General features: G+C 41.6%; 1 protein-coding gene across 5 annotated transcripts in view; it reads right to left on the bottom strand.

The window, feature by feature from the left end:
* Window positions 1-15,349, bottom strand: part of TTLL9 (tubulin tyrosine ligase like 9) — a 47,479-nt gene extending 32,130 nt beyond the window's left edge. For 4 of the 5 annotated variants that reach the window (XM_070485723.1, XM_014845048.3, XM_070485724.1 and 1 more), the window contains exons 1-3: window positions 14,778-14,876; window positions 11,458-11,501; window positions 678-770 (exon numbers count right to left, since the gene is read on the bottom strand). In XM_070485723.1, coding sequence (XP_070341824.1) covers window positions 678-770; window positions 11,458-11,501; window positions 14,778-14,792 — 152 coding nt within the window. In that variant the 5' untranslated portion in view covers window positions 14,793-14,876. Of the gene's footprint in view, window positions 1-677; window positions 771-11,457; window positions 11,502-14,777 lie in introns of all 5 variants that reach the window. The other variant, XM_070485726.1, reaches the window with a different exon arrangement.

Raw genomic sequence — 15,349 nt, 5'->3', positions numbered from 1 at the left:
AGATGGGGCCTACATTTTCATACCATCTCTGAACTTCCCACATCCGGGCTTCAATGGGAGAGATAAATAAACTTCTAGTCCATCAAAGTCTCTTTTACTTTGGGTCTCTGTTACATACATCCAAGCCTTACCCTAACTAATATTAGCACCTACTATGTGCCAGCTATTGTAGGCTTATTCTTCTCAGTATCTCCTGGGGCCAGTACAGAAGAAGAAACATAGGCTTAGAGTCAAGTAACTTATTCAAGGTCACAGAACTAGTAAGTGGCCAGAGAAAAGCAGCCCTTGACCTGGACTGTCACTGGAGGACTCAGCCCAGCAGATCTGTGACGGATGTATTCCTTGTTTCTACTGAGAGCCACAGCATACTGGCTGTGGATTAGTAAACTGAACTGGGTTTGAATCCTACTTATGTGCTATGTGATCTTGAGCAATTGGGTAGATACCTCTGAACATAATCATATCCTGCTGGATGGTTGTAAGGCCCAAGTAAGACAGAGACGGCATCAGTAATGCACCTGATACACTGTGAATGCCAAATAAATGTCAGCCCATGTCACAGCCAAATTGGGACAAGTCCCCGTAGCCACCCAGCAGAACTGGGAGAAAAACAAAGGGAGACAGGACCTGTGAGGCAAAGGGAAGGAGGGATGAGGTTGGAGGGGGTGGTGTCTTACTCCTTCACTTCCACCCATCCCGGCCTGTTGCGAAGGACGTCCATGAGAGTATTCATAAGGGTGGTCTTGAACCGGATCGATGCTCTCTGCTCTCTGCAAGACAAGCCAACAGAATTCTTTCTCAGGATCAACTACTTCCCTAGGATGGTCCAAGGATAGGAAAAAACAGGGAAGAAAGAAAGGTCAAGTTCCATACTTGGAAATGCCAAAACACAGAATTACCAAATTTCAGAATTTAGCACCATAACATGCAACACTCAAACAAGTTTAGAATTACAGAATTTTTGAATTGTTGAAAAATAATAACAATCATTTTATTTGGTACCCACTATGTGCCAGGCATGGTCTGATTCCTTTACATGTGTCATCACAAACCCTTATATGAAATGATAAGTATTTGCAAATCCCCTTCTCTGGCACTCATCTGGGAAGATGGAGCAGATGTCCTTTTCCCTATTCCTCTTCCTCCTACAACTAAAACCCTAGAACATTACATATAAAACAAACAAAAGAAGACTCTGAAAGGTGGACAGAAGAAGGCAGACTGGCTAGGGACCTCGACCCAAGGAACAACATGGTGGTGAATTCCCCGGGTTTTCTTTTTGCCTCATAGATCCCCAATGTGAAGATGAAGAAGTGGGAAGCCTGAAATGCCAATGGACACAGACAAAAAAGCTCTCTCAAAAGCCTCCTTTCTCTAGCCAAAGGAGCAAGACAGACTTAGACAATAGCTCCTCTACTCCAGCCAACTGCCGCAGAAACAAATCTGTGGCCCACCCCCACTCACGCTAGCAAAGGCTGAGTGGGGAAACTAGACTTCTCACAAGGTTGTAATAAAGCACCCCTATTCCCCCTAAGACCCCTGCTAGGTGGTGTTGGAGACGGTCAAAGATGGAGCTGGGCTTTTATCCCTAACAGGTGGTAGTAAGGCTCTCACCCGCACTGTGTCAGTAGAGACCATGTGCCTAGGCTTCCACCCCCACCTGGCAGTAAGGAGGTGCCCTTTCCCCTGTAGGTTGATGTCAAAGGAGGCCTAGTGGACAGTCAGGACTTTCACTACCACCCAGCAGTAACAAGGCTACACACCCAGTGGTGTCCATACGGGCGAGGTGGGGAGCAGTAACAAGGGACTCCTAACCCTCCCAGTCAGAGTGGTATCAGTGGAGGCCTAGTGGAGCCAGAACTCTCACTCCACCCAGCAGTAAGGAGGAGCCCCCTCTCCCCTCAGGTGTCAATGGAGGCCAAGAGGGGAATCTGGACTTCTACCCTACGAGGCAGCAATAAGGTGGCACTATGTCCCCTTCTCTAGCCAGAGTGGTGTCAGAGAAAGTCAGCTAAAACAGGTTTAAATAAGGTCCAGAGTTCTATAACATAATACCCTAAATGTTCAGGTTTCAATCGAAAAATCGCTTGTCATACCAAGAATCAGGAAAATCACAATGTGACTGAAAGACAAAAAACAATCAATAGACGCCAACACCAAAATGGCCAAAAATAACCAGACGTGTTAGAATTTTCTGACAAATATTTTAAAGGGGTCATTATAAAAATGTTCCAGTGAGTAATTAAGAACACATTTGAAGAACATGTGCCGAACACGGGAAGAAAGCAAGGACGCCCACTCTCACCACTCTCATTCAACAAAGCACTGGAAGTTCTAGCCAACGCAACAAGGCAAGAAAAGAAAATCAAAGGGATAGAGATCAGAAAAGAAGATAAAAAACCTGTCCTTTCCTGCACATTACTATGTTAAAAATTCCAAGGAATCTAAAAAAACAACAACTCATGGACTAATAGGTGAGTTCAGTGAGATCACAGGATATAAAACAAACAGACAAAAATCAATTGTATTTCTGTATACTACCAATGAACACTGAAATAAAAAATACAACTTACAATTACTTAAAAAAGAAATATTTAGGTGTAAATCTAACAAAATATGCACAGGACTTATGTACTGAAAACTACAAAATGCTAATGCAAAAAGTCAGAAAAGATCTAGATAAGTTGAGAACCCCACTGAGTTCATGGATTGGAAGACTCAGTGGGGTGGGGATGCTAAGTCTCCCCAGATTGGTGTGCGGATTTAATACCATTCCTGGGATCCAAATGCTAGTAAGATATTTTGTAGATATAGATAAGATAATTCTAAAATGTATATGGAAAGGCAGAGGAACTAGAATATCTAAAATGATTTTGAAAAGAAGAATAAAATGGGATAAATCAGTCGAACTAATTTCAAAAAGTATTATGTAGCTATCGTAATTAAGACTGTGTGGTACTGAGAAAGGGAGACACACGTAGACCAATGGAACGGAACAAAGAACCAAGAGATAGACCCACACAAATATGCCAATTGAGTTTTGACAAATGAACAAAAGTAATTCAATGGAGGAAAAATAGCCTTTTCAACAAATGGCGCTGGAGTAATTGGATACGCATATGCCAAAAAGGAACCTAGGCCTAAACCTCATACTTTACACAAAAATTAACTCAAAATGGATCACAAACAAGTACAAATTGTAAAACTATAAAACATAGGAGAAAATCTTTGGGATCTAAACGCTAAGCGAAGAATTCTTAGACTTGACACTGTAATCATGGTCCTTAACAGGAAAAATTGATAAATTGGATTTCTTCAAGATTAAAACTGTTTATGCCGGGGCAGCCCTGTGGCTGAGTAGTTGAATTCGCCCACTCTGCTTTGGAGGCCCAGGGTTTCGCCAGCTGGGATCCTGGCTGCAGACGTGGCACCGCTCATCAGGCCATGCTGAGGGGACATCCCACATGCCACACCCAGAAGGACCTACAGCTAGAATATACAACTATGTACTAGGGGGCTTTGGGGAGAAGAAGAAGAAGAAAAAAAAAAGAAGATTGGCAATAGATGTTAGCTCAGGTGCCAATCCTTAAAAAGAAAAAGGAGGGGGGGAGTTTGCTCCTTGAAAGACTCTGTTAAGTCAATACAAAGACAAGCTACAGACTTGGAGGGAATATTTGCAACCACATATTTGACAAAGGACTACTATCTAGAATACACAAAAAATTCTCAAAACTCAACATTTAAAAAAATTCATGGCCAATAGGCACATGAAAAGATGTTCAACATCACTAATCATCAGGAAAATGCAAATCAAAACTACACTAAGATATCAGCTTACATCTGTTAGAATGGCTAGAATCACCAAGAGAAAAAATAAATGTTGGAGAGGGTGAGGAGAAAAGGGAACCCTCATACACTACTGGTGGGAATGCAAACTGGTGAAGCCACTATGGAAAACAGTATGGAGATTCCCCAAAAAATTAAAAATAGAAATACCACATGATTCAGCTATCCCTCTACTGGGTGTTTATCCAAAGAACTTGAAATCAACAATTCAAAGAGATTTATGCACCCCTATGTTCACTGCAGCATTATTCACAATAGCCAAGATGTGGAAGCAACCCAAGTGCCCATCGACTGATGAATGGATAGAGAAGATGTGGGATGTATACACAATGGAATACTACTCAGCCATGAAAAAAAAAATAAAATTGTCCCATTTGCAACCACATGGATGGACCTTGAGGGTATTACATTATGCGAAATAAGCCAGAGAAAGACAAACACTGTATGATTTCACTTATATGTGGAAGATAAACTAACACACGGACAAAGAGAATAGTTTAGTGGTTACCAGGGGAAGGGGGTTGGGGGGTGAGCACAAAGGGTGAAGGAGTGCACGTATATGGTGACAGACAAACAATAATGTACAACTGAAATTTCACAACGTTATAAACTATTATAACCTCGATAAAAAAAATCCAATTAGAAAATGGGGAAAAGACATAAACAGATATTTCACCAAAGAGGATATACAGATGACAAATAAGCACATGGAAAGATGTTCAACACCATTTTTCATTAGGGAAAAGAAAACTAAAATGACAAGGATATGTCACTACACATGTATCAGAATGGCTAAAATTTAAAAATGGTGACAACACCAACTGCTGGCAAGGATGCAGAGAAATGGAATCACTCATGCATTGCTGGTGGGAATATAAAAGATCACAGCCATTCTGGAAAATAATTTGGCAGTTTCTTTAAAAACTAAGCATGCAACTACCATACAATCCAGCAGTTGCACTCCTGGGCATTTATCCCAGTGAAACGAAAACTTATACTCACACAAAAACCTGCACGTGAATATTCATAACAGCTTTATTCATGATAGCCCCAAATTGTCAACAACCCAGATGTCCTGCAATAGGTGAATGGTTAAACAAATGATGACACATCTACACCATGGAATACTAGTCAGTAAGAAAAAGGAATAAACTATTTATACACTCAACAACCTCGATGAATCTCTAGAGAATTATGCTGAGTGAAAAAGGCCAATCCCAAAAGGTTATTATATATTGAATGGTTCCATTCATGTAACTTTTCGAAGTGACAAAATTATTGAAATGGAGAACAAATTAGCAGTCACCAGGGGTTAAGGACTGGATGGGGAAGGGATTGTCTGGGGGTGGGGTGGGGGGGAGGGAGGGGGAAGTGGGTGTGGCTATAAAAGGGCAGTATGAGGGATCCTTGTGGTGATGGAAATATTTTCTGTGTCTTGACTGTATCAAAATCAATATCCTGGTTGTGAGATTGTTTGATGGTTTTACTCTATGTCACCATTGGGAGGAACTGAGTAAAGGGCACATGGGATCTCGCTATATTATTTCTTACAATGGCACATGAATCCATGGTTATCTCAAAGTCAGTAACTGATTTAAAAAATTTAACACATCTTTAGAAGTCTGGATAATGGCTACCTTTCTCGGGGGATGACTGGAAGAGGGCAGGAGGGGCATTTCTGGGGTGCTGGGGATGTTTTGTTTCCTGATGTGGGTGTATTAAGCTTAACAAAAATTCATTGAGCTGTAAACTTATGATACATGCACCTTTCTGTATAAATAACATAACTCTATAACAAAATACAGCACAAAGAAAGCTAAAGGACGGCTATAGGTTAAGAAAAATATTTGCAATGCTTATAATCCATAAGTATATAAAGAACTCCTACAAATCATCTTTAAAAAGACAAAAACTCAATAGAGAAATGCCTAAAGGATATGAACAGGCAATTCATAGCAGAGGAAACTTGAATGACCAATAAGCATGTTAAAAAATACTCAGCCTTACTAATAATCAAGTAAAGGCAAATTAAAATACCAAGGAGAGGACCTCTACTTCTGGTTACCATATGAAAGGATGCGAAAGACTTTCACTCCACAGGAACAAGAAGAAAAAAATGTACCAAACAAATGTCATACTTGTCCATGGGGCTAGTGGAGAGCAATGGACAGAAGAAACCTTGACAAACTGATTCCAGAGAGAAACAAGCCCTTCGAGGGTGAGCAGAGAGAGGTGACAGTTTCCCAATCTAGGTGGGGGGCTGCTGCCAGGTCTGGTGTGAGCAAGTGGAGGAATGAGCCCGCCTGGGACAGAGACTTTGCAGGCACCAGAAGAAATCAGCTGAGCTTAGACAAGATGCAGAGTGTCAAAACAAATCAAAATGCGGAAGAAGTCCACTCCAAAACCAAACCTAAGCAAAACCAAATGGTGGCGATTTTGCTTAAGAAAGGAGCAATAGAGAAAACAGAGTAAAATGGAGAGAAAACCCATACTTCTGCGCATTTATGAGGCGTCTGCCTTCTGGCAGCCCAGGCAGAGCTGAATCCAAAAAATACCAAATGAACGAATGAAAAAAACTGAACTGCTCCCTCCCAGGTCAAATACTATCGAGCTAAAAATGGCAGCCCAGGAGGCTGGGCTGGGGGAGAACTCGTTGTAATCAAAGCTTCAGCCCTGCCCGTGCTCAACTCAGCTTCAGGAGGAATCTGGATGATCAGCTTACAGGAAAGGCTTGCAGGCTCTGGGAAATCAATCAATCAATGTCTCTCTCTCTCTATATATATATACATATATGGGTGTGGGTGTGGGTGTAATTTTTTGGTTCCACTGTTTTGTTATACACAATGTCAGAATGCAATATAAAAAATATAAGACACAGTAATAAAGCAGAAAAATGTTATGCAAAATCAAGAGGAAAAGAGCCAATTGAAATAAACCTATAAATGACACAGTTATTGGAATTATTAGATAAGGACTTGAAACAGATATTATAAATGTGTTAAAGGATTTACATGAGAAGATGGATATAAAGAGTAAATACATGAGTTACTGCCTAAAAGAAATTGAAAGTCTGAAAAAGAACCAAATGGAAATTCTACTGCTGAAAACCACGATATATGAAATTAAAAATTCATAGGATGGGCTTGAGAGGAGATTGAATATTGCAGAAGAAAGGATGCTAATGTTAGCCAAAGGGGACAAATTTCCAGTTATAAGTGGAATAACTTCTGGGGATCTAATGTACAGCACGGGGACTAAAGTTAACAATACTGTATTATACACTTGAAGCTGCTGAGAGTAGATCTTAAGTGTTCTTGCCATAACAGCAAGAACAACGAAATGGTAATTATGTGAGGTGAAGAATGTGTTAATTAACCTTATTGTGATAAGCATTTTGTGATATATACGGGTATCAAATCATCACATTGTACACCTTAGACTTACACAATGTCATATGTCAATTATATCTCAATAAAATTGGAAATTTAAAAAAAAAGATAGTAAATTTGAAGGCAGGCCAATAGAAATGATTCAAATGGAATTAGAGAGAGAAAAAATTTAAATGAACAGAATCTCAGAGCCTTGTGGATAATATGAAGCAATCTAACATAGATGTCATTGGAGTCCTGCAAGGAGACAGGAGAGAGCATAGGACAGAAAACATTTTCTGAAAAAAATGATGGTTGAAAACGTTTCCAAATTTGATTAAATCATCAACCCACAGATCTAAGAAGCTCAATTAACACCAAGTGAATAAATACAACAAAAAACACACCAGGGCAAACCATAATCAAATTGCTGAAAACCAGAATAAAGCCTTAAAAACAGCCAAGGAAAAAAGACACATTTCATACAGGTGCGTGTGTATTACTGCCAGGGGGTGGCCGAGGAGAGACAATGCAAGTGACAGCCGACATCTCATCAGAAACAATGCAAGCCTGAAGACAAAGGAACAGCCTCTTTCAAGCGCCTAAATTAAAAAAGATCAACCTACAATTCCATATCCAGTAAAATTTTACAAAAAGTGAAATAAAGATATTTTCAAATAAACAAAAGCTGAGAGAATTTATGACCAACAGACCCACACCATAAGAAACACTAAAGAACTTTCTTTGGGCAGAAGGAAACTTATACCAGATGGATACTCAGATCTATAAGAAGAGATAAAGAGTGGAGTGAATTTGAAATACTTTCTTCCATGTCTTAATTTTTTTAAAAAAACCAATTAACTATGTAAAACAAATATAATAAGAATATATTGTAGGGTTTACAACATATTTACAAGTAAAATATATGACAAAAATAACAGCACAAAGGATAGAGGCGGGTGTCAAAGCATGCTGATCTTGGGTTCTTACACTGCACACGAAGTGCTATGACACTGATTCAAGGTAGGCAGCAACAAGTTAAGGAAGCATGTTGTAATTCCCAAGAGTAGAGGTTCTTGAAGTGTGGTTAGAATATTCTTCAGGGTCCCCAACTCTCTTCCAGGAGTACACAAAGTCCTCCCTTTTCCAACCACATATCTTTGAGAGCCTGGATTTCCTTCCTATTCTTCCACCAAAACAACAGATCGAATACAGATGATCTGAGAAGCTGAATGTTTTTTATGAAGCCAGACATTAAAGAAATTCACAAAAATGTACAACAATTACTACGTGTCTCAGTAAATTTAGGGGAGGGAGAATATAGTTATAGTTCATGAAAATAGGTTATTTATGCTGCCATGTAATGAGCATATTACTGCTTTTAAAATGAACTAATAGATATTTTTTAAATTTATCATTTTAAATTTCTAATGGGAGTAAATATTAATAAGTATAAGCCACATCAACAAAAGTTAGAGTCCACAAAAATTTTTAAGTTGAAAAAGGATCCTGAGCTCAAATTTTGAGAACCACTGCTCTAAAGGAGTAAAGTATTTAAAATTAATCCAAAACAACCAATCAAAATCCATCAGATTGAAGAAAATGTTTAAAAGCAGACAAATACCAAGTGTTCACAAGAATGGGGAGAAAGTATAATTATTCTACAACGCTGATGGGAGTCTAAATTGGATAAACCTTTGGAGAGTGATTTGGAATATTAAAACCATATATACTGTTTCACACACATCAGACTGGCAAAAATATAAAAGTCCAAGTTTTGGCAACGTGTTAAAATGGAAACTTTTCCACTACTGGAAGAAGGCACTTTGGAGAACCACAGGGCAGTATTTATTTGGTAAAGTTGAATGTGTACATACTCTACACCCAGCAACCCTATCTTAGCTCTATTCCCTAGATAGATACCCTACACCTGTATTAGGCAATGTATGTACAGGGATGCTCATTTGTAATTGTTAATATTTTTTAAGGAAACAACCGGAAGCACACACTGTTGGTGATCCACCCTTATCCCTTGGGCATTCGCCATTCCTGAGCATGCCAATCAGAGGGCTTTCCCTGCCAGCACCCACAGCTCTTTACCTGAGAGCTTTTTCTGGCCCCCAGAGTCTGCTCAGCCAGTGCTTGGAGCAGATCTGAAGTACCAGGGAGTTAGCTGCTACCCTCCTGAAAACATACAACCAGAGACGACTGGAGTTGATGGCTAAATCCTCCAGCTCTCTCATCACTCATTTGGGGTGAGTGTGAGGTGTGGTCCATACTGTCTCCTGGGAATCCCCAGCGGGATTGAGCCTCACTTGCCCCTAGCAATAACCTGTCAATAATGAACTTTTATTGGTTTCTTTCCCTTAGCTGTCTCATTTTCCCACTTTCCTGTCAATGCTTACTGAATAACCTTGCAAATAAACTGCTTGCTCTCACATCCTTGCTTCAGGAGGAAACCAATATTAAGACACAACCTGGGGCCAGCCTGGTGGCACAGCGGTTAAGTGCGCACGTTCCACTTCAGTGGCCCGGGGTTCACCGGTTCGGATCCCGGGTGCAGACATGGCACCTCTTGGCAAGCCATGCTGTGGTAGGCATCCCACATATAAAGTAGAGGAGGATGGGCATGGATGTCAGCTCAGGGCCAGTCTTCCTCAGCAAAAAGAGGAGGATTGGCAGTAGTTAGCTCAGGTCTAATCTTCCTCAAAAAAAAAAAACGAAAAGAAAGAAAGTACATATATATAAAAAAAAAGATACAACCTACGTGCCTTTCAACAGGAAGATAAATAATTTGTGGTATACAATGGAACACATAGTTACAATGCATCTAGAGCTACATGCACCAGTATGAATAAACACTGAAAACATAATTTTGTGTGACAAAAGCAGGTGTGGAATACTAATAACAGTATAATGCCATTTATGTCACTTGTATTCCTAGCTACTCATGCAGCTGGGGTGTCCATGTGACACAATTCTGGCCAATAAGATAAAAGCACAAGACTGCTAGGGAGGGTGGGAAGCTTTTGTTCTTTTGATTAAAAAAGAGAGAGAGATGTGAGTTGAGACTTCCCTCCCCTCTTCTTCCCATCTTGATCATGAGATGAGGGCTCGAGCTGTAGCAGCCACTTAGTATCCATAAGGAAAAGGTCAAGACAATCACAGACACTTCCGCTGACATTGTTGAACCACTGCACCAGCCCTCCAGACTCTTTGTTATGTGAGGAAAATAAATATAATTTTTTAAAGATACTATTAGTTGGATTTCCTATTACTTGTCGCTAACCACATTTCTAATTGATATCTGCCCTAATAAAATGGAAAGGATAAGTCCTATTAACTGAAGTGCCCTTTGTCTTGTTGGGATGGGAGTGAGAGTGTAAGTAATGGACATGATCTGCAATAGGGTTGAATTTCTCTCCATAAGAGAGTGAGAGGTTTAAAATCGGTGGGATAGAGTTAGTGTAGAGAGAAAGAAGGCAAAGAAGATGGGTGCTGCATGAGAGAAGGGTCAGAGACCACACATGTCCTCCCCAGTGGTGGGTTAGCCAGGAAGGACTTTAGAAAGAGTAGAAATATTGAATGAAATAGAGAATAGCAAAATCTAAAATATTTGCCACGGTGCGTGCGATGTAAACTGCCTCCTCTAACTCCTCACAAAAATCTTCAGTAAAGTCTACACTGCTCACTCCTGCTTTGTGCAAGTGGATTCTGTTTAGGAAATTCAAAGAGACGCTGAGTTCTGCACCCAGGTTATTGATGCAGGGTGAAGCAGAGGATCAGGGGAGTTGACATGTGAGTTATCAAGTCAACTTCATGTGGATGTTGAAGGAGGCAGGAGAGCATAGTTAGATACAATTCAGGCCCTGGAGTCCAACAAGCTGTGCTGCTAACTGATCCTATGGTTTTAGCAAGTTACTTAGCCTCTCTGGGCTTCAGTTTCCCCATCTGTAAAATGGACACAATAGCAGTATCTACTTTTAAAAATGACGGTAAGGATTCAATGAGATAATACAAATAAAATGACTAGCCCAGGACCTGGCACATGGGAAGTACTCAATAATTGCTTATTATTATAATATCATTACCATTATTGAATTAGAGAAGGGAGAAGGGAGGGATGGAAGAAGGGAAGGAAGGAAGGAAGGAAGAAGGGAAGAAATGAAGGGAGGGAGGGAGGAAGGAAGGAAAGAAGTTAGCTCGTTAGTTCTGTGTTTATTGGATGGGTGGGACCACTCACCGCTCTTTTCCCTTTGACAGCCCATGGCCCTTGTAATTTTGATTCTGAAATGAGAAAAGGAAAGTGATGTAACTGGTTTTGCACAACCATTCTGCCTTCCCAGCTCAACTTACTGCAGATATTAAAATGCTCAAACCATCAGACTCAACACTGCACAGAGCCTGAGGCATGAAGGTCCAGCCTGGCCAAGTTCTCATTGGTCAATACGTGCCCAGCAACTTGGTCCTTGGAATGAACCCCTAAGTATCCAAGTGCCCACCTCGCTGTAGGCTTGTTCCCCAGGCATGACCAGTATAGTGAGTGTCTGGTTTTCAATGCTCCAAAGGTCCGACCATGAACCCCAGTTTAAGGGCTGATCTCAGCAGGCTCTGTGAGAAGGATCTGAACCTTCTGCTCTAACCTTGAATGTTTGATTAGACCCATCATCCAGAGGGGCTGGGTCAAAGACTCAGAGTAATGTTAAGTCCTTCCACCCAAAATGGACCTTTCAAATCCTCAAAGGATGGTGGGTGTTATTCTGATCCAACCACGTCCAAAACAGTTTGGCTCTCAGTCCTGGTAAGGCAGGTATGAAAAAAGAAATCAAAATTGGTCCTGCGCAGGATGACCTTTGCAGCTTGGACAGACTTGCCATCTGTATTAGTTTTCTATTGCTACATAACAAATTACCACAAACTTAGTGCCTTCAAACAGTGCAAATCTATACCTCCCAGTTTCCACAGGCAAGAGTCTGGGCACAGCTTAGCTGGATCCTCTGCTCAGGTCTTTCAAGGCTACAATCAAAGTGACGGTTGGGGTTATGGTTCTCATCGGGGCTTGAGGTCCTCTTCCAAGATCATCCAGACTGTTGGTGGAATTCAGTTACTTGAGGTTGCAGGACTGAGGTCCTTCTTTACTTGCTAGTTATTGGCTGGGGACTGCTTTCAGCTCCTAGAGGCCACTTGCAGTTCCTTTCAATGTGACCCCCATAGGCAGTTCATAACACGGGTGTCACTTTCTTTTAGGCGAGCAGGAGCACGGCCCTCTGACTTCCAACCCGCCTCCTCCAAATCAGCCATGATGGAGTCTTATATAATGTATTATAATCATGGTAATAACTATCTCATCAAATTCACAGGCTCCACCCACACTCAAGGAGAGAATTATATGAGGTGTGCACACCAGGGGTAGGAATCTTAGAATTCTGCCTCCTACACTGTTTTACCTCTCAAAGAGCCAGTGGAAGGGGAAAGAGGATACTGCTTTACAAAACTGGCAGAAGTAAGCCCCCTACACAAGCAAGTGAAATTTTATCCCATTCTTCCATTCAAGCCCCTCCAATTCCCCCAGCACTAGTCAGCATCCTAATCTCTTCAGATTATATCTTTCATACTCTCTCACGTTTTCAGTTCCATTTTCTATATGTTTATTCAGTTGCTCCAGAGTCTTTGGTTGAAAAACTTTTTGCTTCCTAACTAAATTGCATTAGCTTTTCTGTCAAAATTCAATTGACTATGTATATGTGGGTCTATCTTTAGACTCCGTTTTGTTCTATTTACTTGTCCACTTTGATGTCACTACCACACTGTCTTAATTACTGTAGCTTTCTAGTTAACCTTGAAATCAGGTAGCATAAGTCCTCCAACTTTGTTTGTTTCAAGATTGTCTTTGCAATTTGAAGTCCTTTGCCCTTCAATACAAATTTTAGAATCAGCTTGCTAATTTCTGCAAAAAAAAGGCATGTTGGGATGTTTATTGGGATTTTATTGAATCTATAGATCATTTTGGGAAGAAGTGACATCATAAAGTACTGTCTTCCAATCCATGCATATGGTCTATCTCTTCATTAATTTAAGTCTTCTTTCCCTTTCCGCAGTGTTTTCTAGTTTTCAGAATGGAAGTCGTGAACGTTTTTTATTTATTCATAGGTATGTGATTTTGTGATTCTATTGCAAATAGTAGTCTTTAAGTTTCATTTTCCAATTATTTGATGATAGTGTATTGTGGTAGGCACAATAATCCTCCCCCAAAAGATGTCCATGTCCTGATACCCAGGACCTGTAAATATGTATCTGTAGGTGAGGAAGACAATTCCTCTACCCTCTAGGTCCTTCTGGCTGGCCTAAGAATTAAATTGATAGAGACAGAATAACAGGAGAAAATCAAACAAAGCTTTCTAACATGTATACACGGGGAAAAATCCAGGAAAAGTGGGTAACTCACCAGGATGGCTGACGTCGCCACCTTAAATACCATCTTCAGCTAAAGGCAAAGGAAGATTTTGGGGGTGGGGGGAGTCAGTTATGGGAGTTTACCAGAAAAGCACAGTAAACAAGAGTAAGGTTACTATGCCGATCTAAGTCCTTGCCTTCGGCATTGATAACAGTTTCTAGAGATGAGGTCATCCCCCTCTTCCAGGTACAGAGAGAGAGAGAGATCTTTACAAATGGAGATTTCCCTTACAAATGTAAATGTCTCTTACAAAGGGTAACTTCTACTTGGTTTTCAGAGCTTTTCCCAAGTCTGCAGCTTTTTAAAAAAATAACCAGCCAAAAATAATCCTCATGCCAAAGAGACCTATGTTGAGGTGGCCAATTCTGCTTCCCTACACTACATTACGTGGTAAAGGGAAATTAAGGTTGAAGATGGACTTAAGGTTGCTAATCAACTGACTTTAAAACAGAGAGGTTATCCTGGTGGATTATCTGGTGGGCCCACTCGCTTTTTGTTGTGGGAAGGAATTAAAGAAATGGAGGTGCCATCCATGGGAGATGGAGCACGGGATAAGAAGCAGGTTGGGGTTGGGGGATCTTGGGTCTAAAGTAATTCATTTCCCTTCTTTGAGTCTCATTTTTCACTCTTAAAATGGGGGAGTTGGCCTGTGCACTCCTAGAAGGCAGGGGCTTGTCTGACTCACCTCTGTGTCCGAATTGGCTAGCACTGTGCTCAGCTAGGAAAAGGCACTAATTAGCGTTTTTTGGATGGATGGATTATGAATGAATGGATGGGTAGGGAACCGGAAGTAAGGAATGAATAGATCTCTAAGAGCTTTTCCAAGTCAGGAAATCCGAAATTCTGAGCTTTCCCCGGGATCACAGAAATCGCTGAGTACAGCTCAGAATCCTAGAGTTTCGTAAATTTCCCGCCAGCGAGCCAGAGTCCGCGGACTCGCGCAGACTCCGGCGGCGCGCGGCACGCTGGGACTTGTAGTCTTTTCTATGAATTCATCATTTTCTTCCTGAAATTCCTCCGCAAGTACCCCCAAACTTCTGAATCCCTCCGCGGCTCCCCTCCCTCTCTCTAAGGACGATAAAAACATCTGGATCCGGTGGCATGCCTACCTTCGGTCGCGACATGACACGATTCCCCAGGGCCAGATCCAAACCGCCACGGCACCCCGCGCGAGACTGTGCGTCCCGTTGCCAGGGCGACGGAGGGGCGCCCGGATCCGCAGTTCTGATTGGATGAGCCAGGAGCACCTCTCGGCGCAGGACGCAGGCTCAGGAGAGACTCCAGCCGCGGTAAACTTTTGCGAGGGGTGCTGGCGCAGACTCTTCTACTGCCTCAGCCTCCCTTCCCAGCCCCACACCTTCGCGGCCCTGGGGCACACCCGGCGAGAGACTGGCTGCCGCCTTGGGCGTCTACTGCCCAGGGCCTCTTCGAGCTGCATTTCGCTTAACGTAAGAGCGCTGAGTCTGAAAAGTTGTCAGCTTTCGGTAAATACTATGGTGCTAAGTTTTCCTAATCAGTCCCTCACTAAGTCAGCAGGTCAGTTGGTCAGTTCTGCTCTCTCCCAGCCATGCTGTCTAATTCTTAGGCACCAACTCCATGCCAGGACTCACCTCAACGCCTGCAGCAGCCTCCTGACCAGTGTACTCGTGCCCACTCTCGCCCTATCCATTCCAATTCATTC

Source organism: Equus asinus, chromosome 15 (genome assembly GCF_041296235.1).
Source record: "Equus asinus isolate D_3611 breed Donkey chromosome 15, EquAss-T2T_v2, whole genome shotgun sequence".
Taxonomy (NCBI): domain Eukaryota; kingdom Metazoa; phylum Chordata; class Mammalia; order Perissodactyla; family Equidae; genus Equus; species Equus asinus.
The sequence above is the reverse complement of the archived record's forward strand: the minus strand, read 5'-3'. Positions and strand labels throughout refer to the sequence as shown.